The sequence below is a fragment of the Saimiri boliviensis genome, chromosome 13, assembly GCF_048565385.1.
Source record: "Saimiri boliviensis isolate mSaiBol1 chromosome 13, mSaiBol1.pri, whole genome shotgun sequence".
Taxonomy (NCBI): domain Eukaryota; kingdom Metazoa; phylum Chordata; class Mammalia; order Primates; family Cebidae; genus Saimiri; species Saimiri boliviensis.
In genome coordinates, this window is record NC_133461.1 from 69,755,156 (window position 1) to 69,782,222 (window position 27,067).

General features: G+C 39.9%; 1 protein-coding gene across 7 annotated transcripts in view; it reads left to right on the forward strand.

The window, feature by feature from the left end:
* Nucleotides 1-27,067, forward strand: part of CEP192 (centrosomal protein 192) — a 135,786-nt gene that overhangs the window by 12,362 nt on the left and 96,357 nt on the right. For 4 of the 7 annotated variants that reach the window (XM_074383788.1, XM_074383789.1, XM_010335599.3 and 1 more), the window contains exons 4-9: nt 7,336-7,511; nt 11,609-11,661; nt 13,989-14,109; nt 15,829-15,977; nt 17,366-17,501; nt 18,301-18,425. In XM_074383788.1, coding sequence (XP_074239889.1) covers nt 7,336-7,511; nt 11,609-11,661; nt 13,989-14,109; nt 15,829-15,977; nt 17,366-17,501; nt 18,301-18,425 — 760 coding nt within the window. The remainder of the gene's footprint in view (nt 1-7,335; nt 7,512-11,608; nt 11,662-13,988; nt 14,110-15,828; nt 15,978-17,365; nt 17,502-18,300; nt 18,426-27,067) is intronic. The other 3 variants (XM_074383792.1, XM_074383791.1, XM_074383790.1) reach the window with 1 other exon arrangement.

Below are 27,067 nucleotides of genomic sequence, written 5' to 3' on the forward strand. Positions count from 1 at the left end.
CTTTAAGTCTTTTTTCACTTCTAATATGAGGCTATAGAAAAAGAAAAATGAAAATAAAATTTTTTTTTTTTTTTTTTACATAATAAGATTAAACTCTTACTCTGTTTATTATATTTAAAAAATTAAGATGCAGTATTATGTTTAGCTTTCAATTGCAATTAATATAAATCTGTGTCATAGTGTTAATGACTGTATACTCAGGTCTGTATTGGCCATTTGGATTATTGCAGTTTTGCTATACAAAGGTAATGAACTTCCCTATGTGTACATTTATATATACATTTTTCACACCTAGGATATTATTAAGATTTCTAGGATTTAAATTGCTGAGTTAAAAATACTTTGTTTTAAAGACCATTAATTTTTAATTAACACATTGCTCTTTAGAAAACTTGTATCCATTTATTCTCCTAATAGGTATATTATGGGAATGCTGACTTCTCTCAATCTTGCCCAACATTTGATGGTGCTATTTTTAATCTTTGATTTTTAGGGGTGAAAATAATTTACATAATACACATGTATATATGCATGGAAGAAAGTCTGGAAGTCTATAAAACCAAAAGGATAATAGTGGTATTACAGACAATCTTGTTTTCTGTGTTTAAATTTGTATTTGAATAGAGAATATTATGATATTGAATATTTGAATATTATGATATTGAACCTACTGTCATATCTATTCATTACTTATATTTATGTTATGAATTGCCTCTTGATAGCCTTTATATGTAGGTGCTTTCTTTATAGTAAAGATGTTAACCCTGTGTATTCAGTCCTTCACTGTGTGTTTTTAACTGCATGCCTACTCTGTGCCAGCCACTTCTCCAGGTGGTTAGGAAATTCCAGTGACTAAAACAGATGTTAAACAAGATACTAAAATATGCTAATTTTATAGTATATTAGAAGACAAAAGTGTTAGAAAAAAATAAAATATGATGAGGGTTATTAGGAAGGCTGAAGGCAGTGGTCAGTATGGGTCTCATTGTGGACATAAGATATGAGCCAAGGGCACAATGGCTCTCGCCTGTAATCCCAGCACTCTGGGAAGCTGCGGCAGGTGGATCAGCTGAGGTCAGGAGTTTGAGACCAGCCTGGCCAACGTGGTGGAATCCCATCTCTACCAAAAACACAAAAAATTAGCTAGCTGTAGTGGCACATGCCTGTAATCCCAGCTACTTGGGAGGCTGAGGCAGGATAATTGCTTGAACCTGGGAAGTGGAGCCTGTAGTGAACCAAGATCATGCCACTGCATTCCAGCCTGGGCGACAGAGTGAGACTCCGTCTCAAAAAAAAAAAAAAAAAAAAGAAAAGAAAAGAAAAAGAAAAAAGATATGAGTCAAGACTTGACTGGAGGGAGTTAATAACTATGTGGACTCCAGGGTGAAGCGGACATCAGGCCAAGGGTGCAGCCAGCCTGAAGACATTAAGGCAGGAGTGTAGTCCCTGTGATCACAGAGTGGCAGGGAGGCTGGGGAGGTGGTGAGCAGGACCTTGGCTCTGACTCTGAGAGATACGGGAAAGAACTTGAGGGCTCCATCCGAATTGTGTTTTAAAAGGCCCACTCTGAGGATCACTTGAGCCCAGGAGATTGAGGCTGAAGGGAGCCGTAATTGCACCACTGCACTCTAGCCTGGGTGACAGAATGAGAACCCTGTCTCAAAAAAAAGGCCCACTCTGGTTTTTACATGGAGAAGAGACTATAGAAGGTGAGAGTGGGCACAGCACGAGAACTGAGTCTCGATGGTCCATTAGTGAGGCCAATGGAAGAGAGCACCAGGCCTGGTCCTCAGGATGCTCCACAGTGAGAAGCTGGGGACAGGAGAAATCAACAGTGAGATTAAGAATTAGTGATTCAGAGGCAGGAGGAAAACAGTGTCTCCTGGAAGCCATGCCAGGAGCGTGTATAAAAGAAGAGTTACTCAACTATGTCAAATAAAATGAGGGCAAAGAATTGACTCTTGGAATTAGCATAGATTAGGTCCTTGGTAACCCTGATAAGTAGTTTGGTGGAAGTAGGGCAAGGCACCGTAGCCTACTCGGAGTGAGTTTCAGAGAGAACGGGAGTTAACTGTTAGAGGCAGTAGAAAGCTTGTGGAGTTTTGCTGTAAAAGGGAGCAGAGAAACGAGGCTGTGATAGCTGAGGGTTGTAGTGGGTGAAGAGAGGTTTCACTTTTTTTTGTGGTGGGAGAAGTTGCTGCATGTTCATGTGATAATAGGAATAATCTCCTGGAAAGGTAAAACTTGCTGATGTAGAAAGGGAAGAGAACTGCAGTAATGTCTGTGTCAGTAAGAGAGTGGGCCACAACTTGCAGTGTGGGGAGTAACTTTAGCTGGGTAGGACTGCAGGCAGTTCCTCTGCAGGAACAGGTGGGAGGACGGCCTGTGTGGGTGCATGTAGTGGTAAGAATCTGTGGAAGTTACCTTTTCAGTGCTTGAGGCTGAAAGTAGGGTTAACGAAGTAGGAAGCATAGCCATCAAGTCAGAGTGAGGGTAGAGGAAGAGGAGTTGGTGGTTTAAAGAAAAAGATGTAAAATTACCACACAGAGCGTAGGAAAATGAATGAACAGGGTTGAAATGTTAGGATTTCTGGATAACATCAAGGGCCCAACTTGAGGGCTATAGGCATGAATTTAGTGTGGGACTGTTAATTCTCCAGCCACAGTGAGCTATAGGAGTGCAGGTAAAGAGGAGGCAGAGAACTGAATTTAAGCAGGGTTGTAGGCAGTGAGGGACAAGGTTGCTGAGGATGCAAGATTGGCCATGTGCTTTAGGTTAAGGAGGAGGAGAGGGTATGGTCAGGGAGAGGGAGAGCGATGTGGTGGTACAGATGGGTTGGAGGTACGGGTGGGGTCAGCATCATAATAGTTGTGGTATTAGAGACAGAGAGGTAGTAGGTGATTCAAAGCTGTGAGCCTCTAGGGAGAGCAACCTGAAAGTGGCACTGAGGGCAAGGAGGGCCTGTATATGCCATCTCCACACCAGGTGATGATGCCACGGCTGTTGGAGAGATGAGGGTCCCCATTTTTCAGAGGTTGGGGGTAGCAATGTCCTCACAGGATATTCAGGCTTTCATTAAAGCAGTAAGGTAACAGGAATGTTCAGAGAAGGGGTTCAGGAATGGCAGATCTTGTCAACCCAGCTCTGTAAATTCTAGAAGGCACAGTAGAAGGGTTTTATTTGTGGGGGAGTAGAAGAGCTGTGCAGTCTTAAGGGACTTGGAGTGCCAGCAGTGAGGCATCCTGGGCTGGTTGTAGGAGCTAAATCAGAAGAAATCGCAAATGTTCGGGGATGGGAGGGAATCTTGAGGGTATACTTTTGACTTTTGCTGAGGCCTGGAGCTCTGGAAACTGCTCTTGTTGGCCCTTGTTGATGCAAGATGGGAGGCCTGGTGAGGTGGAGTCTTAGACTCAGTTCCTGGGGGGAAGTAAGTGCTTAGAGCTAGCCCTTGACTCTTGAACAGTCTGAAGCTCTGAGTTGTTGGTCTGAGTACGAGGGCTTCCCTGGACACTATACTGGAGAGTCAGCAGCCTGGAAAGGCATGGCCTCAGTCTCTTGGTGAGGGATGGCTTCTTTGACCCCTTCTTGAGGAGGAGGGAATTTGTGTTTCAGAATATCTTTATTCTGATCTTGGAATTAATTAATACTTGAGCTGAGTACAGAATTTTAGGATGAAAATAAATTTTCACACAATTTTGAAGATATTGCAACATTGTATTTGAAGTCTGATGTAATCTTGATGCTCTTTTTTTTTTTTTTTTTTTTTTGAGACGGAGTTTAGCCCTTGTTGCCCAGGCTGGAGTGTAATGGCGCATTCTCGGCTTACCACAACCTCTGCCTCCTGGGTTCAAGCAATTCTCCTGTCTCAGCCTCCCAAGTAGCTGGGATTACAGGCATGTGCCACCACGTCCGGCTAATTTTTTGCATTTTTAGTAGAGACGGGGTTTCACCATGTTGGCCAAGATGGTCTCGATCCCTTGACCTCGTGATCCACCCTCCTCGGCCTCCCAAAGTGCTGTGATTACAGGTGTGAGCCACCGCGTCCTGCCTGATGCCCTTTTTTTTTTAATCTGAACTATGTTTTCTGTCTGGAACTTTTAGCATCCCCTTTGAGTCCCTTGTGGGTGGGGCTATTTTCCTCGATTTACTAAATAAATTGGCGTTGATCTGGAGATTAGTTCTAAATAATTATGATTTCCTTGGCATTTTTTTTTTCTATATTTTCCTTTTGTCTTTCCAGAACTACTATTTTGGATTGTCTGGGTTTTTTTTTTTTTTTTTTTTGAGACAGAATCTCACTTCGTCACCAGGTGTCAGGTTGGAGTGCAGTGGCGCCACCTCGTCTCACTGCAATCTCCACCTTCCGGGTTCAAGCAATTCTCCTGCCTCAACCTCCCGAGTAGCTGGGACTACAGGCCCGCTCCGCCACGCCCAGCTAAATTTTTTGTATTTTTAGTAGAGACAGGGTTTCACCATGTTTGCCAGGATGGTCTCAATCTCTTGACTTTGTGATCTGCTGGCCTCGGCCTCCCAAAGCGCTGGGGTTACAGGCGTGAGCCACCGTGCCCGGCCTTTTCTGGTTAGTGCAAAAAGGCATTGTTCTAGGTAAGTTTTTTCCCTGCTCATTCTAAATCATTTGGCAACCATCATTTAAATAATAATAACTCGTTTTTTTGACTTTTTTTTCAATGGGCCTTTTTTGTGGATGTACACTTGACCATTGAACAACCTGAGTTTGAACGGTATGGGTCCACTTATAAGCAGATTTTTTTCAACCAAACATGGATAGAAAATTCAGTATTTGTGGATATGAAACCCGAGTGTAGTCAGTGCTGACTGTGGGACTTGAATATTGCATATTTTGGTAGATGTGGGGGTTCTGAAACCAGTCCCCCATGTATACTGAGAGTTGATTGTAACAGCTACATGGATATTTCTGAAGATTTTAATTAGAAATTTTGAAAGTTCTGTAAACTGTTCCTTTTCTCCAGCGCTGTTTGTGTAGTTTGTTCGTTGTTATTTTTGTCTCTCGAGCTGCTCTTTTTTTTCTTGTGTCTGATTTGTGGCTGTCTTCTAGGCTGCCTAGAAGAGGCACCCTTAGCTACATACCCTTGTGTATGTCGCTTTCATTTCTCTTTGGCTTCCACACAAGAGGGACTTGCGTGACGTCGTTCCTGGCCGAGTTTACTTTAGAGTGCGCCGGTTGGAGTCTTAAATTTTGTGCCAGATGTTTGACGCTTTGTTCTGGGCCACCGTTGTTGCTGTTGCTTCATTCTCTACAGGCATTTTCTGTACCTTGTCTGCAGGCAAGCCCTTCCCTCCCCCTTGCCAGGTGTTCACTGTGTGTGTGTGGTTGTTGTCTTTGGGGTGAGGAAGAAGGGTGTACTCCTGTCATGCTGCCTGCTAGGCTTTCAGTCTCGCCGTCTCCTGCCCTTCCCGACTCTCTCCTGCCCTCTTTCTGACTGTAGTCATGGAACATTTTCGTGGTTCTTCCTGACAGATTTGTTTCTTTTTCTGCTTCCGGGCCCTTCTGTTCTTGGATTGTGGCTTTCTTTCCCCTTGCACACCCCATCTGCTTTTCAGATTCCAGAATCTGGGGTAAGCGTGGGTTAGGACTGGTAGTTCTTACCCAGATTTCTTCTCTTTTATAGATTTCCTTACTGTCATTTTATTGAACTTTTGGAAGTTGCTCTTGCCTCTTTAACTTGAAACTTGGGACATAGTTTGCAAAGTTTTTGTGAGCTAATGAAAATATGGATAGCTGTAGTTTTGAAGAAGTAGCTTTTTTAGACTGCTGGTGGTGAATGTAGAGTGCCCTGCTCTCAACTGTCCCTGTCATTCTAAAGTTCTTGTGATCATACTATGTACTTTTCTTAGGGAAGGCTTTAAAATATGGAAATTGACCTAACCGTCCTGACTTACTTATTTCCTTTCACCATCTTGCTCCCCCACCTCTTTCCTTTCTGTCCTTGCTATCCCTTAACTTTGTAACTATGTATAGTCTTTCTACCTATGCCTTTCCTTTTATGTACTTGGTGAAATTTTCCCTTGGCTTAAGCCAGTGGTTTTTTATATACTCTAGCTTCAGTAAAGAGATGGAGAAACTGGGAAATAAATTGTAGTTAGGGTTGGAGAGTTGCCTCAGGCATGAACGATTGGGATTTGAGAAAGATGGAAGAACTTAAAAAAAAAAAAAAATCATTAGCTGGGCATGGTGGTGCGTGCCTGTAATCCCAGCTACTCAGGAAGCTGAGACAGGAGAATTGCCTGAACCCAGGAGGCGGAGGTTGTGGTGAGCTGAGATCGCGCCATTGCACTCCAGCCTGGGTAACAAGAGCGAAACTCCGTCTCAAAAAAAAAAAAAAAAAAAAAAAAAAATCCATCCTTGACTGGGTATAGTGGCTCACGCCTGTAATCCTAGCACTTAGGGAGGCTGAGGCATGTGGATTGTGAGGTTAGGAGTTCAAGACCATCCTGGCCAAGATGGTGAAACCCCATTTCTACTGAAAATACAAAAATTAGCCGGGCGTCGTGGCGTGCGCCTTTAATCCCAGCTACTCAGGAGGCTAAGGCAGGAGAATTGCTTGAACTCGGGAGGTGGAGGTTGCAGTGAGCCGAGATCTTGTCACTGCACTCCAGCTGGTGACAGAGTGAGACTCCATCTCAAAAAAAAAAAAAAAAAAATTCATCCTGGCCAAATTTGAGTTTGGCTGTGTCAGTTTGTCATGTAATGAATTTGTTGCATTTAGAGGCTTTTTCCTGAAGTTGCATTCCCACCCCTCCTCTTTCTGTGGTGATCTGCTCTAGACCCAAGAGCTTTTGCAGTAGGGTAGGAGGGAAATTGCCTGTAAGAAGAATACTTAAATCCACACAGAAAACAGCAGAGGTAGGTAGAAAGATAAGGACAAGGACTAATACTAGGGATAAAGATAAAAACAATCGAAACCTTTACTAATTCAGAGATTTGGCTATTTTGGCAAATATGGCAATATCCTTTAAGTCTATATAGATTTTAGAAAACTGAATCCTGTAGACTGGTTGTTTTAAGGATACTTATTTTGGAAATAAAAAACACTTTTTATTGCTTGAGAGCAAGAGTAGCAGTATGACATTCTCTTGAATTTTGGTATACTTCGTATCACTAGACCCGAAAGGTTGATTCAGTCCCCAGAATACCATCTAGTGTTAGCAGTTGTAGTTTCTGGCTAGACTCAGATTTTTTTAATTGCTTCCGTTTTTTCTTTTTGAGAGGTGAAATACGTAACTGATTAATAGATATTTTGTAGATTTACCCAAGGTAACATTTTAACATTTTTCTATTTCCTAATAAAAAAGTTCTATCTCTAGGAAAAAGAGCTATGTGGAAAGTCAACATTTGTCAAATGCTTTCAGGAAACAGTCAGCTTTCCAAATGGAGACAGTAGGACCAGAAGAGGAGCCAGGTGGAACTATAGAATCCTTGCAAGGCCAAGATTTCTTCGACAGGGCATCACCATTGGAACAAGCACAAGGTACTGAACTATTTGAAATTATTTCTTAATGCATATGTTGTAACTTACTTTTTCATTTCCTCATTTTGGATTTGTTTTGTTTTGTTTTGTTTTGTTTTTTTGAGGCAAGGTCTACTCCTGTTGTGAAGGCTGGAGTCCAGTGGTGTGATCACAACTCACTGCAGCCTCAACTTCTTGGGTTGTTCAACCTATCTTCCCATCTCAGCCTCCTGAGCAGCTGGGTCTACAGGCACACACCACCACACCAGGCTAATTTTTTGTGTTTTTAGTAGAGACGGGGTTTTGCCATGTTGCCCAAGGTGGGCTTGAACGCCTGGGCTCAGGTCATCTGCTCTGCCTTGGCCTGCCAGAATGCTGGGATTATGGGCATGAGCCACTGTGCCTAGCCTTTTTTTTTCCTCTGTTAATTTTTAGGTGGGCTGTAGCTATGTTGCTCAGGCTGGTCATGAACTCCTGGGCTCAAGCAGTTCTTTCGCCTCAGCCTCTTGTGTAGCTAGCTGGGATTTGATGCATGCATCGTCACTCCTGGCTTGGATGTATTCGTCTTGTACGGTAAACTGAAAATGCTTTGGTTTACATCGTACCTATTAATGTCATATTTACAGTACTTTTATAGGAAAAGGTCTCCTCTTAACCTTGTTAACTGATTTAAGCCAAAATTATTTTTTTGCTTTAGACCATGCTGTCAGATGATCACAGCATGCTTTACATTCAAGACAAGACTACTTTTAGTGCATCTTCCACTTTCTTCCCACAAATTAATTTATATTCTTATCGAGAGTCAATTTTGTTCCTAAGCTTATTTTTATAAAATAGGTGAATTTTAAGTTGTAAAATAAATTATTGTTTCTAAGAAAATGAGGTTGAATGCATTGGAAATACTCAAGGATGTCATTTGAAAAATTGCTCTTGGGCCAGGTATGGTGCCTCATGCCTGTAAACCCAGCACTTTGGGAGGACGAGGCAGGAGGATCCCGTGATATCAGAAGTTCAAGACCAACCTGGCCAACCTGGCGAAACCCTGTCTCTCCTAAAAATACAAAAATTAACCAGGCATTGTAGCGGCTGCCTGTAATCCCAGCCACTCGGGAGTCTGAGACAGGGGAATCACTTGAACCGGAGAGGCAGAAGTTGCAGTGAGCCAGGATCGTGCCAGTGTACTCCAGCCTGGGTGACAATGTGAGACTCTGTCTCAAAAGGAAAAATTGTTCTGAAATTAGATGTGGAGAAGAAACTACAACAATACGGCAGGTCAGGGACAGAGGCTGATGCCTGCAATTCCAGCCCTTTGGTAGGTTGAGGTGGGTGGATGGCTTGAGCCCAGGAGTTCAAGATCAGCCTGGGCAACAAGGTGAAACTCTGTCTCTACAAAAATCAGCAGGGCGTAGTGCTGTGTACCTTAAGTCCTAGCTACTTGGGAGGCTGAGGTGGGATTGCTTAAGCCCAGGTGGTCAAGGTGATCATGAGACTGCACTCCAGCCTGGGAGACAGATCCAGACCCTGTCCGAAAAATAAACAAACAAAAATATGGGGAAACTTGTTTAAAAAAATTATAGGCTTCTGCTGTTGATTTGTCTTAAGTACTCTACATTCATTTTCTTTCAACAAAGAAACCAAAACTGTAAATTGAGAACTACATTCTGTGCACCTATATAGCAGTGGTATTTTGTAACTCCATATGTAGTTGAGTACTCAAAAGGCCTTGCCTGATTATATGTTGTAAGATTGACGAATGAGTACACATTATACGTTAGAAAAATTTTAAGGGATGCTTGTGTTTCCCTTGATGAAAAATGTTACATATATGAAAGAAGACAGTGATATTATCACTCAAACAATCAATAAAAGAAAAAAAAAATAGATGAATTGGACTTCAGAATTGAAAACTTTTATGCTTCAAAAGACACTATCAAGAAAGGGAAAAGAGTAATCAAAAAAACGGGAAAAAATATGTGCAAATCATATGTGGAAAGGGACTAATATTCAAAATATATAAAGAACTCTTACTACTCAACATTAAAAAGACAAATGGGCAAAGGACTTGAATAGACATTTCTCTATAGAAGTTGTGCAAATGGCCAGTAAACACATGAAAATATACTCAATATCATTAGACATCCAGGAAATGTAATTCAAAACCACAGTGAAGCCGGGTGCGATGGCTTATGCCTGTAATCCCAGCACTTTGGGAAGCCAAAGTGAGTGGATCATTTGAGGTCTGGAGTTCGAGACTGGTCTGGAGTTCGAGACCAGCCTGGCCAACATGGTGAAACCCCACCTCTACAAAAATTAGCCCAGTGTGGTGGTGGACACCTGTAGTCCCAGCTACTTAGGAGGCTGAGGCTAGAGAATTGCTTGAACCCAGGAGGTAGAGGTTGCAGTGAGCCAAGATCGTGCACTGAGTTCTAGCCTGGGTTGTGGAGCAAGACTGTCTCTCAAAAAACAGAAAAAAGAAACAACAACAAAAAAATATAAAACCATAGTGAGATACTGCTTTACACCCACTTGGCTAACTATAATTTAAAAAATGGAAAAAAACATTTTGGTGAGGATATGGAGGGACTGAAGCCCTCATACATTATTGGTAGAAATGTGAAGTGGTACAGCCACTTTGGAAAGCAGTTTGACAGTTCCTCAAAACATTAAACATTGTGTTACCATGTGACTCAGCATTTGCACCCCTAGGTATATACCCAAGAGAAAGGAAACTGTATGTCTATGCAAAAACCTTTTTTTTTTTTTTTTTTTTTTGAGACAGAGTCTTGCTTTGTCTCCTAGGCTGGAGTGTGTGGCGTGATCTCAGGTCAGTGCAACCTCCATCTCCTGATATCAAGTGATTCTCCTGCCTCCGATTACAGGCATGCACCACTATACCTAGCTAATTTTTGTATATTTAGTAGAGATGAGGTTTAGCCATTTTGGCTAGGCTGGTCTTGAACTCCTGACCTCAAGTGATCCACATGCCTCAGCCTCCCAAAGTACTGGGATTATAGGCGTGAGTCACTGCACCTGAGAACAGCCAAAAAGTGGAAACAACTCAAATATTAATCAACTGATGAATGGACAAAGAAAATGTAGTATGGCTACGAGTGGAGTATTACTCATCCACAAAAAGGAACAAAGTACTGATACGTGCTTTAATACTGGTGAGCCTTGAAAACATTATGCCAAGTGAAAGAAGAAAGACACAGAAGGCCACACAGTGTATGGTTCTGTTTATGCATAGAGAAATCTATAGATACAGAATCACAAATAACAAAGCAAATTATTGATTGTCAGAGGCTGGAAGGTAGTGGGAATGGGGAGTGATTGCTAATAGGTATAGTGTTTCACTTTGGAATAATGAAAATAGTGGTGATGGCTGTACAACCTTACGAGCATACTAAAATCTGCTGAATTGTAAGCTTTAGAAGAGTGAATTAATGATACATGAATTGTATGTATCAATTTAAAAAAACTTCCCATGTACCTATCCCATTGCTATAAGATTTTGTCATACTTGTATCAGCTCTCCTTTTTACTACTATTTTTCTGATATTTTAAAATTTCAGATGCCATTTGTGCATATTTCAATATGCATCTTCAAAAGTGTGGACATTTTCTTACATAATCACAGTGCTATTAACATAGCTAACAAACTTTTATCATCTGGTACAGCTGTTCATAGTGATTTGTGTGTATGGAGGTCTGAGAGAGGTTTTGTTATGCTGCAGTGCCTTTGTTGCGTCTCATGTGTCAGTGCCTTGTTGAAATACTCTAGGTCAGTCACACTGTAGTTTGTCCCACTATTTAGGTTTGTCCCTTTATTTACTCAAGGTGCCATTTCTCTTGTTTCTCTCTCCACATCTACAAAGCAAAAGTTAGCTGTAAAGTCTTGATTAAACACATATTCAAGTTCTTTGGTACAATTTTTTTATGAGTCCCCACCCTAACATTTAAAAACATTTAACTGACCTATGATGGATTCGTATACATCATTTAAAAGTACTGCTATTCTATTTCAAGATAAAGATATTTCTTGCTATTTTTAGGTATTGTTGGGTATTTAGTTGGTCAAATAACCTGGTCTCTCAGTTTGTTTTTGTTTTCTTATACAGACTCACCTATTGATTTTCATGTACAGTCATGGATGAATAATAAGGAACCCAAGGTAATCTTTTATATGTTATTTTCTGGAGTATTATAGGGGAGTAAAAGTTTATGTTTCACATATATAAATGTTAATATTAGTTAGATGTCATCTACTTTTTTATAGTAGAACTCTAACTTATCCAGCTTCAGTAAAAGTGAGAGTTTCTCTCAATTAATTAGAAGGTTCAGGAGTAGTGCTGATGCCTGGTACTGTATTCTTGGGCTTGGTGATATAAGAGCTGAGTCCATCTATTTGCTCTGCTTTACTCTACTGGCTTCATGTAGAGTGTTAGCTTCATGAGGGTAAGGGTGTGTGTGTGTGTGTGCGTGTTTCATTGTATCCTGAGTGCCTGAGCGTCTAGAATGATGGAATGGTTCTCGGTCCTTAGTTGTCACTTAATAATTTGTTAAATGATAGGCAAGCTGTCTTCATTTGTTGGCAACACAACCCTATACTCTTAACACTTGTGATCAGAAAAGAAGGGAAAAAGGACACGTCTAATGAGCTCACTTGGCTCATATGCAAATCACCGTGCAAACCACTGTGCAAAGGGGTGGGTTGGGATGAACCTGGATCTAATGTCTACTTCTGTGTGTGTGCTTGTATATGAGTGTGTATACATGCACAGATAGAGGAATGCAAGTGACAACCCCACTGAACCATGTGAAGTATAAAGGATGGGCTCTTCAAAGGAAAGATGCTGAGAAGATAGTTTATGCCCAACATTACCACCAAACCTGGATTTCAGGCATGCAGTCATGAATTTATGAGACTTATTTATAAAATATAAACTAAGTACTGTTAAAACTTATAAAAAGGAGATACACTTTTTGTTTATTTTACTTTTATGAGACTTGTAAAGATTGTTTTTATGGAATGATTGCAAAAGGGTCTAAAGTAAAAGTTACTTCCCTGTGCCAGCGATTGGCAAACCATAGCTTAAGGCCTACATCCAGTCTGCTGCCTGTTTTTGCAAAGTTTTATTGAAATACAGTCATGCCCATTTGTGTGTATGTTTTGTTTATGGCTGTTATTTGTGCTACAACAGTGAAGTTGAGAAGTTGTGACAGAGATTGTACAGCTCATAAAGCATGAAGTATTTATTATCTGGCCCTCCCACAAAATGTTTGTTGACCCTCTATGCACTCACCCTGTATGTGACCCCTAACAAGTTTCAAGTGTGAGAGAGGCTTTTTAGAGGAAGTTCAGATGTAGTGAAGTTGAAATTAATTCAATTAATTTTTGAAATTAATAATAATCTAAGGGACAATAAAACTGGAAAGCAACAAAAGTATAGAAACCTGAGTTGCTTGATTAAAAAAAGGAAGAAATGAGAATAGGGGAAAATAAATGTGTTAGAAACAGAGAGAAGGGAGCTGCTACTACGTGTAGGTCTCGTCTCACCTGTGAAACTATGCCACTTTATCAGAATGGAGACATTTTCCACGGACCAGGCATGGCAGAGTACATGGCATTCTCAGTAGTCAACATGACCAAAAAGACAGGGACATTGTACGTACTGTTTTTTCCCCTATAGATTTTTTCCCAGTTCTCTGTTACAAAGACTTTTCAAAGCACAGAGCTTGTATTACACAACTGTTAACATTTGCCATATTCTAAGTGATCATCTATTTTAAATAACAGTGGATTATAGTAGTCCTTGGTGCCTCGATGGTTAGATGTTTTTGAGAATAGCTCAGCACTACCCTCTCTAAATCTAAAATTGGATTGAGAGTCCATGTTTCTGTCTTAAAAATTAGTGTGCGTTTTGCAATATACTTCCTATACTGGTATTATTTATATATATGTAATATATAATGAAATATAATCACACTTGGGAAATGTTACATTTTCATTCTGGACCTTAAGTATCCTTAGTAAATGGCTGCATGCCCTTTAGGGTTACATGTTCTTTCCTGGTTGAGGAGCAGAGAAATTGATTATTCCAATGTAATGGTGCAAAGAGTTCCTTAGATACAGGCTGCTGGATCCAGGTTTGCTGTTACCTTCACTTTTTTGTAAGCCTTGTGTTGCTCAAGTTCAGTTATATATTTGTGTACTTAATATATTATGAGCCTCTCTAAGCATGTGCGCACAGTTTGAGAGAAGCCTTAAGTTTCAAGGATGTCCTGTTGGTAGGTCAGGTGAGGGAGGTGGCATGGGGGGAAGGAATGTTATTAATACATGTGTAATTACTAGCCCTTCATTGCCTAAGCTGTGATTTACAGATGCTAAACACACTGGAGGTTGAGAACATACTTGGTCCTTTTTGTGGCCTTGTACTGTACTCTTCAGAGCCCTGAATGAGTGTGTGCTTCTCTTACTTGCCATTTTGTTTCTTATAGATTATTGTGCTTGATGCTGGAAAATGTTTTGAAGACAAGACTCTAAACAGTGACCTAAGCCACACTAGCTTATTAGAAAATGAGAAACTTATGCTACCGACAAGCTTGGAAGATTCTTCTGGTACGACGGAGTAACCTGCACTTCCCTGGTCTTCACCTTGCCACTCCACTTTATTCTTTGTTGCAGTGGTTATGATGCCAAATTTTTAGGGTTTTCTTTGTTCCTTCCCTTTTCTTCCTACCTGCCAGCACTCAAATGGCCACTTAATTAAGTGATGGAATTCAAGAATTTGTTTCTGTATATCTATCCTGATATTATACTCATCCCTCAGTTTAACATTGTTAGGGTACAAAGTAGTCACCTGGAGGTGCCATTCAGTATACAGCACTGTGTTTAGAAATTAGGGGAACCATGAAATTTTTTTATTTATTTTTTTTGGTTGAGATGGGGTCTCGCTCTGTCACCTGGGCTGGAGTGCAGTGGCACAATCTTGGCTCACTGCAACCTCTGCTCCTGGGTTCAAGTGATTCTCTTGCCTCAGCCTCCTCAGTACCACCACATCTGGCTAATTGTATTTTTGGTAGATTACAGGCATGTACCACCACATCTGGTTAATTGTATTTTTGGTAGAGACGGGGTTTCACTATGTTGGCCAGGCTGGCCTAGACTTCTGACTTAAAGTGATCTGTCCACCTCAGCCTCCCAAAGTGCTGGGATTACAGGCATGAGCCACTGTGCCCAGCTGGAACCATGAAATATTTGGCCTCTGCCCCCCAACATCTTAGGTGCAGAGAGGAGATGCAAAACCAAATTTCAGATTGGGTTGCATAAACCCAACAGAACCCCAAATGTGCCTGGGATTATAGGGAGTGAGGAATTAATTCTGGTTGAGGCAGGTACTGAAGCTTTCTAGAAAAAGGATGGAACCTGTGCCACGCCTTAGATATGGGAGGAGGAGGACATGTCAGGAAGCAGGAACAGTGTCAGTAAAGGCACAGCTGTGAGGCATGTGGGTTTTGTTTGGGGAACAGCCAGGGGTTTTGCATCGCAAGTTTACAGGACCTATAGGAGGCCACATTGGTAAATAAGCCAAAAAAAGTAGACTGGGGTCACGTCGTGCATGGCTTTGAATGCCAGTCTGATGAGCTGAGTGTGCATCACATCCATGGAGAGCAGGTTTTGCTGCCAAAGGAGTTTTCACTCTTTTGGATTTTCAAATTATGGTATTGACCTGAATGTATCCAATCTTTGATTGCTTTAGTATGCTAGATTCTTGGAGACAAGATTGCTAGATCAAAGGTGATGAGTGTTGTTGAGACTCTTAATATTGATTGCAAAATTGAACTTTAAAATGGCATTGCCAACTTAGAAGACCACGACTGAATGCGAGTTCGTGTTTTAGTTTGTGCTTACTGAGCTGGGTGTTACAGCATTGAGAACCCCTGCAGTGGTCTCCCTCCTTCCCTCTGTCCTCCCTCCTTTCTCGCTTTCTTCCTTTTACTTCTGTGATAGTCTTATCTATACTTTTTTGATAGAGGTAACCATTTGCCACACCATTTCCTGAAGAATCTCCTTCTCACTGATCTGTGATGCCACATTTATTGTATCCTAACTTTCAATAACATGCCAGGATCTGTTTCTGTCCTGTCTTCTCATAGAGGTTAAATATTTACCTTGTATTAAAATTTTCATAATGATTTATAGTTGACTGAAGTTGTAAGTTATCTCATGTCAAATAAACAATCTTAGACTCATTTATGTCTTAGTCTTTTTAATTACAGATTATTGCTTAGTCACTACTTTAAGGCATGTTCTGTTTTTTTCTTAATTTATCAATAGATGATGATATTGATGATGAAATGTTTTATGATGATCATTTGGAGGCTTATTTTGAGCAACTGGCAATTCCAGGAATGATGTATGAAGACCTAGAAGGACCAGAACCTCCAGAAAAAGGTTTTAAGTTACCTACAAGTGATCTTAGTCAGGTATGTTCCAGTCTTGATGGTTTTTCAGAGATTTAACATTAGAAAATTACTATTGGTCTTATTGGATGTTCATATGAAATGTAAGCTTTTGGTTTTCTTTTAGACTCTGTGTTTCCCATGTATGAATTAATGAGAAATGCCTACCCTTTCTTCCTTCTTGCTGTCTTTCCCTCACCTACAGAAAATTAAAGGAATAGCACAATGGATATTTACACCCTCTTCCACAGTTAACCAATTGCTAAAGTTTGCCACTTTTGCATTTTCCTTTTCTCTCTATAAATACTTTCTTCTCTGAATCATTTGAAAGTAAGTCTAGAGAGTATGACATTTCACTTGAATACTTCAGCATTTATCTTTTGTACATAAGGACATTTTCCTACATAATCAGAATTCTGTTATCTAACTTTGATATAATAATTTAAATTGCTATGCAGTCCATATTCACATTTACCCAGTTGTCCCTAGAATGTCCTTTATTCTTACTGTTTTTTTATCTACAATTTAATCAAAGATTAACCTTGCCTTTGGTTGTCCTGTCTCTTTATTCCCTTTTAATTTAGAGTAGTTCTTTCATGAGGTGATTTATTTTGTGAAATCTAGGCCCTTTGTTTTGTAGGGTGTACCATAATCTAGTCAGCAGGGAAAAATGACCATGATCTGTTTTTTTTTTTTCTTCACAAATCAATGAGAAGAAAGCAGACTCTTCAGAAAATGGTGTGGCAAATGGTTACCTCTATCAAAAAAGTATAGATAAGCCTATTGTAGAAGAAGTAAAAGGAAGAAAGGGAGGAAGGAGGGAGGAGAGAGGATAGGAGGAAGGCCACTGCAGGAGTTTTCAATGCTGTATCACCCAGCTCAGTAAGCACAAACTAAAACACGAACTCTCAGACAGTCATAATCTGTTTTTCTTTTTCCTTCCTGACTAGATTAGATTAAACATTTTGGCAAGAATACATTAAACAGTTTTCCCATGAGTGGATTCATAGTAAACATAGGCAGTGTGGTGTACTTCTCTTTGCCTCACACTGGGAGACGTTTGTCTCTCCCATGATTGGTGATACTGTGTTTGATAATTTTGGCTAAGGTGATGTCAGCTAGATGAATCCTTGTGAAGGTAACTTTTCCCTTTTGTTATTAATAAGTCATCTGTGAGATGAGATATCAGAGTTCATTGAACATCTTACTCTCTGAAAACCCTCCACTATCTGGTTTCAGTATCCTTGCTGAAGCCCCTTGGAAACATTGATTACTTTCATGTTGACAATGGCGATTTTTCTAATTCCTTCTACATTTATTATCTGGCATCCTTCAGTAAATCCACATTTTCTCCCTCAAATTATTTCATTTTAATTTAAAAGAGTAATACAGCTAAGATATTCTTTCAACAGGCAAATGAAAACAGTAGCTTACACTGCAAGTTTCAATCAGAAAATAACAGCTCTCTGATTTCCTGTGGCTCACACTCTTCTGAAACAACTTACAAAGAGTCTCAGGAAGGCCAAATTATTTGTCTACCTGGGACTAGTAAGTATAGAAATACAATTCTTTTGTTGTTAAGTTCCAGTTTTGACTTTACCTTTTTTAAAAACAGAAAATCATTTCTCTGGTATGATTGAACATATATTAACCCTTCTAGTCCATCAGATCCTTTGACAGTCTAAAACTTTTCAAAAGAGCTTTTAATAATAGCTGGGTAAATTAGTGTTACTAGAAATACCGTAGTATGTATTTCTTGGATTGAATGTCATGAATGATGATATCAATAATTAAATATCAGTAATTAAATATGAATTCTTTCTGTATGATAGGAGTTTATCATGTATATTATTGCTTCTTACTGTTGCTTGTTTTCTCTCTGTGAAAATGGCTAAATTTGTCATAGGAATGCTAAGTATTAGGTTTACATAAAATAATTTGACTAGCAACAAGCAGTTTTTTTTTTTTTTAATTTATTTATTTATTTATTTATTTTGAGACGGAGTTTCGCTCTTGTTACCCAGGCTGGAGTGCAATGGCGCGATCTCGGCTCACCGCAACCTCCGCCTCCTGGGTTCAGGCAATTCTCCTGCCTCAGCCTCCTGAGTAGCTGGGATTACAGGCACGCACCACCATGCCCAGCTAATTTTTTGAATTTTTAGTAGAGACGGGGTTTCACCATGTTGACCAGGATGGTCTTGATCTCTTGACCTCGTGATCCACCCGCCTCGGCCTCCCAAAGTGCTGGGATTACAGGCTTGAGCCACCGCGCCCGGCCGCAACAAGCAGTTATGTTAGATCATTCAGATTTGATGTGGCTCCCTTAAGATTTTTCTTTATTTTTCAGATAATTCTGTAGGTACTGGAGGTAGTGGAATGCACACAGATGGTATGTTACCATTTTCCTGTGATACTTGGAGAATTGAGAAAGAAATGGAAAATTTGAACAATATTGTTCCAGATCTTAGCAGCGTAAGTTATGCATTTTCCTTAGATTTCCTATGAAAAAAGGAATAAGGGGTGTTTTGTAGTTTGTATGACATCAATTCTTTTGAAATAAACAATTACTGTTGACTTTCTAAAAATATAGAAAAAATATAAAAATCATTATTGATAATGTTTCTATATGTTTGTAAGTATCTTTCATACAATTATATACATTTTCTTGCATTTAAATATTTAATGGCTAGTCATTTGGAAAGTTCTTTAGCCCAATGTCCAGTCATTAAACGAAAAAGCAGCTGGATCTTTTACCTTGCTCAAACATATTTTTCATTGTTTCAGCTTTTTGTTTGTTAGTAGTACCCCATGTCTCCTGTACCTAAAACTTTGTAGTCATTTCTGACTCTTACCTATTCATTATGCCCTTTTTTAGTAATGTTATTATAGTTGTATAAAGTATGACTTGAATTTTGCATGTAGGTTAATTTTTTCTCACTTAGACCTTGTCCAGTATTGATTAAAATAATGCTTGCTTTTTTGCTTTATTCTTTGTATCTCTATTTTGTACATGTTAAATATGTGTTTGTTTGTTTATTTATTTGAGATGGTGTCTTGCCCTGTCGCCCAGCCTGGAGTGTAGTGGCACGATCGTGGTTCACTGCAACTTCTGCTTCCCAGGCTAAAGCGATTGTCCTGTCTCAGCCTCCCAAGTAGCTGGGATTACAGGGACGTGCCACCACCCCTGGCTAATTTTTTGTATAGACAGGGTTTCACCATGTTGGCCAGGCTGGCTTTGAACTCCTGACCTCGTGATCTGCCTACCTTGGCCTCCCAAAGTACTGGGATTACAGGTGAGAGTTACCACGCCCAGCCACATGTTAAATAGATTTTTAATTTAAATTTTAACTTACAAAATACATATAACATAAAATTTACTTTTTTTTTTTTTTTTTGAGACGGTGTCTCATTCTGTCACCCAGGCTGTAGTGCAGTGGCACGATCTCGGCTCACTGCATCTTCTGCCTCCTGGATTCAAGCGATTATCCTGCCTCAGCCTCCCGAGTAGCTGGGATTATAGGTGCACATTACCACCCAGTTAATTTTTGTATTTTTAGTAGAGATGGGGTTTCACCATCTTGACCAGGCTGATCTCAAACTCCTAGCCTCAAGTGATCTGTCTGCGTTGACTTCCCAAAGTGCTGAGATTACAGACGTGAGCCACTGTGCCTGGCTATTACCTTAATTTATTTTTAAGTGTACAGCCCAATAATGTTAAGTACATTTACGTTGTACAGCCAGTCTTCAGGACCCTTCATCTGGTAAAACTGAAACTTTACCCATTAAACAACAAACCTCAATTCCCTCCCACCTTCCAACTCATGGTCACTACCATTCCGTTTCCTGTTTCTATGAATTTGCCTACTCCGGGTAACCTAATATAAGTGGAATCATACAATATTTGGCCTTCTGTGTGTTTGCCTTATTTTATTAAGCATGATGTGTTCAAGGTCTATTCATGTTGTAGCATATATCAACATTTCATTCTTTCTTATGGCTGAATAATATTCTATTATATATACCACATTTTATTTATCCCCTCATCCTTCAGTGAACACCTGGCTGTTTCTGTCTTTTGACTTTTGAGTATAATGCTGCTATGACCATTGGTATACAAATACCTGTTTGAGTCCTTGCTTTCAGTTTGTTTGGATATATACGTAGGAGTGAAATTGCTGGGTCATATGGTAATTCTGTTTAGTGTTTTGAGGAACTGCCCTTCCGTTTTTCTTTTTTTTTTTTTTTGAGACGGAGTTTCGCTCTTGTTACCCAGGCTGGAATGCAATGGCCCGATCTCGGCTCACCACAACCTCCGCCTCCTGGGTTCAGGCAGTTCTCCTGCCTCAGCCTCCTGAGTAGCTCGGATTACAGGCACATGCCACCATGCCCAGCTAATTTTTTGTATTTTTAGTAGAGACGGGGTTTCACCATGTTGACCAGTATGGTCTCGATCTCTCGACCTTGTGATCCACCCGCCTCGGCCTCCCAAAGTGCTGGGATTATAGGCTTGAGCCACCGCGCCCGGCTGCCCTACCGTTTTTCATGGCAACTGCACTAGTTTACATCCACCAGTGAAACACTAGGATTTCAATTTTTCCACATCCTAGTTAACACTATTTTTTTCCTTTTTTTTTTTTTTTTTTTTGAGATGAAGTATCACTCTTGTCGCCCAGGCTGGAGTGCAATGGCATGATCTTGGCTCACTGCAACCTCCACCTCCCCAGTTCAAGTGATTCTTCTGCCTCAGCCTCCTGAGTAGCTGGGATTACAGGCATGCACCACCATGCCTGGCTGCATTTTTGTATTTTTAGTAGACAGGTTTTCATCATTTTGGTCAGGCTGGTCTTGAACTCCCAACCTCAGGTGATCCGTTTTGTCCTCCCAAAGTGCTGGGATTACAGGCGTGAGCCACCTCGCCGGCTTTCCCTTTTTAAATTATAGTTAACCTAATGAGTATGAAGTAGTATCTCATTGTGGTTTTGATTTGATTTGCATTTCCCTGATGACTAGTGATGTTGAACATCTTTTCATGTGCTTATTGTCTGTTGTATGTCTTCCTTGAGGAAATGTTCATTTAAGGCCTTTGCCCACTTTTTAATTGAGTTGTTTTGTTGTTGTTGTTGTTGAATTGTAGCAGTAGGGAGTTTAATTTTCGAGTGATTGGGGAATTTCTTGTTATTGAGCAGTAGGGAGTTTAATTCTCAAGTGATTGGAGAATTTCTTGTTATTCTGCTTTATGTTTTCTGGATATTAATTCCTTACCAGATGTATCAATTGCAAAATTTTCTCCCATTCTGTAGGTTGTCTTTTACTTTCTTGACATTGTCCTTTCACGTCCAAAAATTTTAAATCACGATGTAGTGTGATCTATTTTTTGTGTTGCTACCTGTGCTTTTGTTGCCATATCAATGAAATTGTTGTCAAATTCAATATCATGAAGATTTTCCTGTTCTCGTCTAAGAGTTTTATAGAGTTAGCTCTTATGTTTAGATTGTTGTTCTGTGACTTTGTGAAAGAAAAAGAAAAAAGGGGAGAGAAAAAAGATTGTTGATTTGTTTTGAGTTTGTTTTTATAGATGGCGTTTGATGAGGGTCTCACTAACATCATTCTTTTGCATATGGGTATTAAATTTTCTCAGCACCATTTATTAAAAAGGCTGCTCTTTCTTCATTGAATGGTCTTGGCACTTTTGTCAGAAATCAATTTACCATGTATGTGAGGGTTTACTGCTGTGTTCTCTATTCTACCCTATTGGTCTATTTGTCTTTTTGACAGTGCCACACATCTCTGATTACTATGTCTTTGTAGGACATTGGGCAGTGTTACTCCTCAAGCTTAATTCTTTTTCAAGATTGTTTTAGCTAAGGCCCTTTGCAATTTCATTTGAATTTAAGGATCAGTTTTTTCTTTTCTTTAGAAAAGTTTCTTGAAATTTTGAAAGGGATTTTGTTGAATCTACAGGTCACTTTGGGTAGTATTGATATCTTAACAATGTTAAGTCTTCATCTTCATGAACACGCAGGATGTCTTTCCATTTGTTGAGGTCTTTAGGTCTTTAAATAGTGTTTTGTAGTTTTCAGGATGTCTTTCACCTCCTTGATTAGCTTTATTACCAAGTACTGTAGTTTTTAGATGTTGTTGTAAATGGAATTGTTTTCTTAATTTACATTTTGGATTGTTTATTGCTGGTGTTCAGAAACACCTGATTTTTGTGTGTTGATCTAGTACCCTCTAGATTTTTCTCACCATGTTGGCCACGCTGGTCTCAAACTTCTGATTATTTCAAATGATCCACCTGCCTCTGCCTCCCAAAGTGCTGGGATTACAGGCATGAGCCACCAAGCCCAGCCTTTGTAATCTTCAGAATCAGTTTGTTAGTATCCAGAAACAACTTGCTGGGGTTTTGGTTGGTATTCAATTGAATACATAGGTGAAGTAGGGAAGAAATGGCATTTTGACAGTGTTGAGTCTTCCTATCCATGAACATTAAATGTCTGTTTGTTTTTTTATTTTATTTCTTTCTCAGAGTTTTGTAGTTTTCCTTTGTACAGATGTTGCATATATTTTGTTAGAGTTATACCTAACTTATTTTGTATATGGGGGTGTTAATGTAGATAGCATTGTTTTAAATTTCAAATTCTACTTGTTCATTGCTGGTGTATAGGAATGCAGTTAACTTTTATATAATAAACGTGTATCCTGTCATCTTTCTATAATCATTTATTAGGTCCAGGAATTTTTTTTTTTTTTTTAGTCAATTCTTTTGGATTTTCTGCATAGGTGATCATGTCATCTGCAAACAAAGATGGTTTTTATTTCTTCCCAACCTGTATACATTTTAATTCCTATTCTAGTTCTAGCATTAGCTAGGACTTATAGTATAACGTTGAAAAGTGGTGGTAAGAGGAGACATCCTTGCTTTATTCCTTATCTTAGTGGAAAGGCTTCTAGCTTCTTACCATTAAGTATGATATTAACTATAGGTTTTTTTTTTTTTTTTTTTGAAGTTGAGAATGATTCTCTCTGTAGTTTACTGGGAGTTTTTATCATGAATGGGTGTTCAATTTTTGTCAGATACTTTTTTTGTATCTATTGATAGGATCATGTGCTTTTTTTTTTTTTGTAGTCTGTTGATTTGATAGATTACATTAATAGATTTTTGATTGTTAAAACAGCCTTGCATACCTAGGGTCTCCTTGGTTATGATGTATAAGATTTTTATATGTTATGTTATTTGATTTGATTTCCTAACATTTTGTTGAGGAGTTTTACATCTTTGTTCATGGGAGATACTGGTCAGTAGTTTTATTTATTTATTTATTTATTTGAGATGGAGTTTCACTCTTGTTGCCCAAACTGGAGTGCAATGACGTGATCTTGGCTCACCACAACCCCTGCTTCCCAGGTTCGAATGATTCTCCTGTCTCAGTCTCCTGAGTAGCTGGAATTACAGGCATGCGCCACCATGCCTGGCTAATTTTTTTTTTTTTTTTTTTTTAGACAGAGTCTCAATCTGTTGCTCAGGTTGGAGTGCAGTGGTGTGATTTCGGCTCACTGCAACCTCCACCTCCCGGATTCAAGTGATTCTTCTGCCTCAGCCTCCTAAGTAGCTGGGATTACAGACATGGAGTGTGCCACAGGCCCATCTAACTTTTTTTTGTATTTTTAGTAGCGACGGAGTTTCACCATGTTGGTCAGGCTCATCTCAAACTCCTGACCTTGTGATCTGCCTGCTTCGGCCTCCCAAAGTGCTGGGATTACAGACATGAGCCACTGTGCCTGGCCTTAATTTTGTATTTTTGTTAGAGACAGGGTTTCTCCATGTTGGTCAGGCTGGTCTGGAACTCCTGACCTCAGGTGATCTGCCTGCTTCAGCCTCCCAAAGTGCTGGGATTACAGGCGTGAGCCACTGTGCCTGGTCAGTATTTTAATTTTTTTGTAATGTCTTTAGTGTTGGTATTAGGATGATGCTGACCTAATAGAATCGGTTAGTAAGTATTCCCTCTGCTATTTTCTGAAAAAGCTTGTAGAGAATTAGTATAATGTCTTCCTTCAGTGTTTGATGGAATTCACTGTTGAACCTTTCTGGGCATGGTACATTCTATTTTGGGATGTTCCTCATAATTGCCTTACTTACATTTACAGATATGGGCCTACTCAAATTGTGTATTTATTGTGTCATTTTTTTTTTTTTTTTCCTGATGAGAAGAATGTGTATTCTGCTGTTTTTGGGTGAAGTATTTCATAGATGTTCATTATATCTAGTTGATTGTTAGTGTTGAGTTAAACTGTGTTCTTACTGAATTTCTTCTTGCTTGATCTTTTTCTGATAGAGGAGTGTTGAGGTCACCAGTTACAATAGTTGATTCATCTGTTTCTCTTTTTTTTTTTTTTTTGAGAAGGAGTCTTGCTCCGTTGCCCAGGCTGCAGTGCAGTGGCACTATCGCGGTTCATTGCAACCTCTACCTCCCGGGTTCAAGCAGTTCTTCTCAGTCTCCCAAGTAGTTGAGATTATAGGTGTGTGCCACCATGGCCGGCTAATTTTTGTATTTTTTGGTAGAGACGGGGTTTTAGCATCTTGGCCAGGCTGGTCTTGAATTTCTGACCTCGTGATCTACCCACCTCCACCTCCCAAAGTGCTGGAATTACAGGTGTGAGCCTCTGTGCCTGGCCTCATCTATTTCTCTTTGTAGTTCTATTAGTTTTTACCACCCATATTTTGATGCTCTCTTGTACAGTGTATACACGTTAAGGATGTTTATGTCTTCCTAGAGAATTGATTCCTTTATATCATTCTGTAGTACCCTGCTTTATCTCTGATAACTTTCCCTGTTTTGAAGTCTGCTCTGTCTTACAGTAATACAGCTATTCCTGCTTTCCTTTGATTAGTATTTTAATGGTATATCTTTCTCCATTCATTTGCTATCTTTTTTGAGACTGAGTCTCACTGTGTTGCTCGGGCAGGAGTACAATGGCATGATCTTTGCTCACTGCAACCTCTGCCTCCTAGGTTCAAGCAATTCTTCTGCCTCAGCCTTCAGAGGGGCTGGGATTATAGGCACGTACCACCATGCCCATCCAATTTTTGTATTTTTACTAGAGACAGGGTTTCACCATGTTGGTCAGGTTGATCTGAACTACTGACATCATGATCTGCCCGCCTCGGCCTCCCAAAGTGCTGGGATTACAGGCATGAATCACAGCACCAGGCCCATCCATTTACTTTTAATCTACATGTTGTTTTCTTGTAGACATCATATACTTGGGTCTTGTTTTTTTATTCTTCTCTGAAAATCTCTTTTAGTTGATGTGTTTGTTTGTTTGTTTTGAGATGGAGCCTCACTCTGTCACCAGGATGGAGTGTAGTAGCATGATCTCGGCTCACTGGAACCTTTGACTCTCTGGTTCAAGTGATTCTTCTGCCTCAGCCTCCCATATAGCTGGAATTACACGCACGCGACACCATGCCCAGCTAATTTTTGTATTTTTAATAGAGATGGGGTTTCACCATGTTGGCCAGGATGGTCTTTTTTTTTTTTTTTTGAGACGGAGTTTCGCTCTTGTTACCCAGGCTGGAGTGCAATGGCGCGATCTCGGCTCCCCGCAACCTCCGCCTCCTGGGCTCAGGCAATTCTCCTGCCTCAGCCTCCTGAGTAGCTGGGATTACAGGCATGCGCCACCACGCCCAGCTAGTTTTTTGTATTTTTAGTAGAGACGGGGTTTCACCGTGTTGACCAGAATGGTCTCGATCTCTCGACCTCTTGATCCACCCGCCTCGGCCTCCCAAAGTGCTGGGATTACAGGCTTGAGCCACCGCGCCCGGCCAAGGATGGTCTTGATCTCCTGATCTCGTGATCACCCACCTTGGCTCCCCAAAGTGTTGGGATTACAGATGTGAACCACCAATGACTTTGAAAGTGATTAATTAATATAGTTGGGTTAATGTATACCATGTTTGTTACTATTTTCTATTTGTTCTTTTTTTTTTCTTATTTTTTCTTCAGTCTTTTTTTTCTCTTTGTGGTTTTAAGAATTTTATTATTATTGTTATTTTGAGACAGGGTCTCTCTGTTTCCCAGACTGGAGTACAGTGGCAGGATCATAGCTTACTACAGCCTTGAACTGCTAGACTCAAGTGATCCTCTTGCCTCAGCCTTCTGAGTAGTTGGGGCAACAGTCACATGCCACTACACCTGGCTAACTTAAATTTTTTGTAGAGATAACCGTCTTGCTATGTTGCCCAGTCTGGTCTTGAACTCCTGGCCTCAAGTGATTCTTCCACCTTGGCCTCCTAAAGTGTTGGGATTACAGGTGCCAGCCACCATGCCTGGCTTCTCTGTGGTCTTAATTCAGCATTTCATATGATTTCATTTTCTCTTTGTTAGCATATCAGATATAATTCTTTTTGTCCCAGTTTTTTTTAGTCGTTGCTCTAGTTTGCAATATATATTTACAATTAATTCATACTCACTTTCAGATAACATTGTACTATTTAATGGGTAGTTTGAGTACCTGATAATAACAAAATATTCCTAATTCCTCCCTCCCATTCCTTGTATCATTGCTATCATTCATTTCACTTACATGTAAGTACACATAAGCAGATGTGTGTGTCTCTATATAGACATACCCCCCACATATATATATGCATATATACACACACATAAGCATACATCATTGAATACATTGTTGCCATTATTTTTCTTAACAATGTGTTGTTAGACCAGTTAAAAATAAGGAAAATAGGCCACGCACAGTGGCTCAGGCCTGTAATCTTAGTACTTTGGGAGGCCGAATCCGGCAGATCACAAGTTTGAGACCAGCCTGATCAACATGGTGAAACCCCGTCTCTACTAAAAACACGAAAAATTAGCCAGGCGTGGTGGCATGTGCCTGTAGTCCCAGCTACCCAGGAGGCTGAGGGAGGAGAAGCACTTGAAAATAGGAGGCAGGGGTTGCAGTGAGCCAAGATTGAGCCACTACACTCCAGTCTGGGTGACAGAGTGAGACTCTATCTCAAAAAAAAAAAAAAAGAAAAAGAAACTTTTTGTTTTACCTTTACTTATTTTGTGTTTGATGCTTTTCCTTTCTTTGTAGATATAAGATTCTGACCT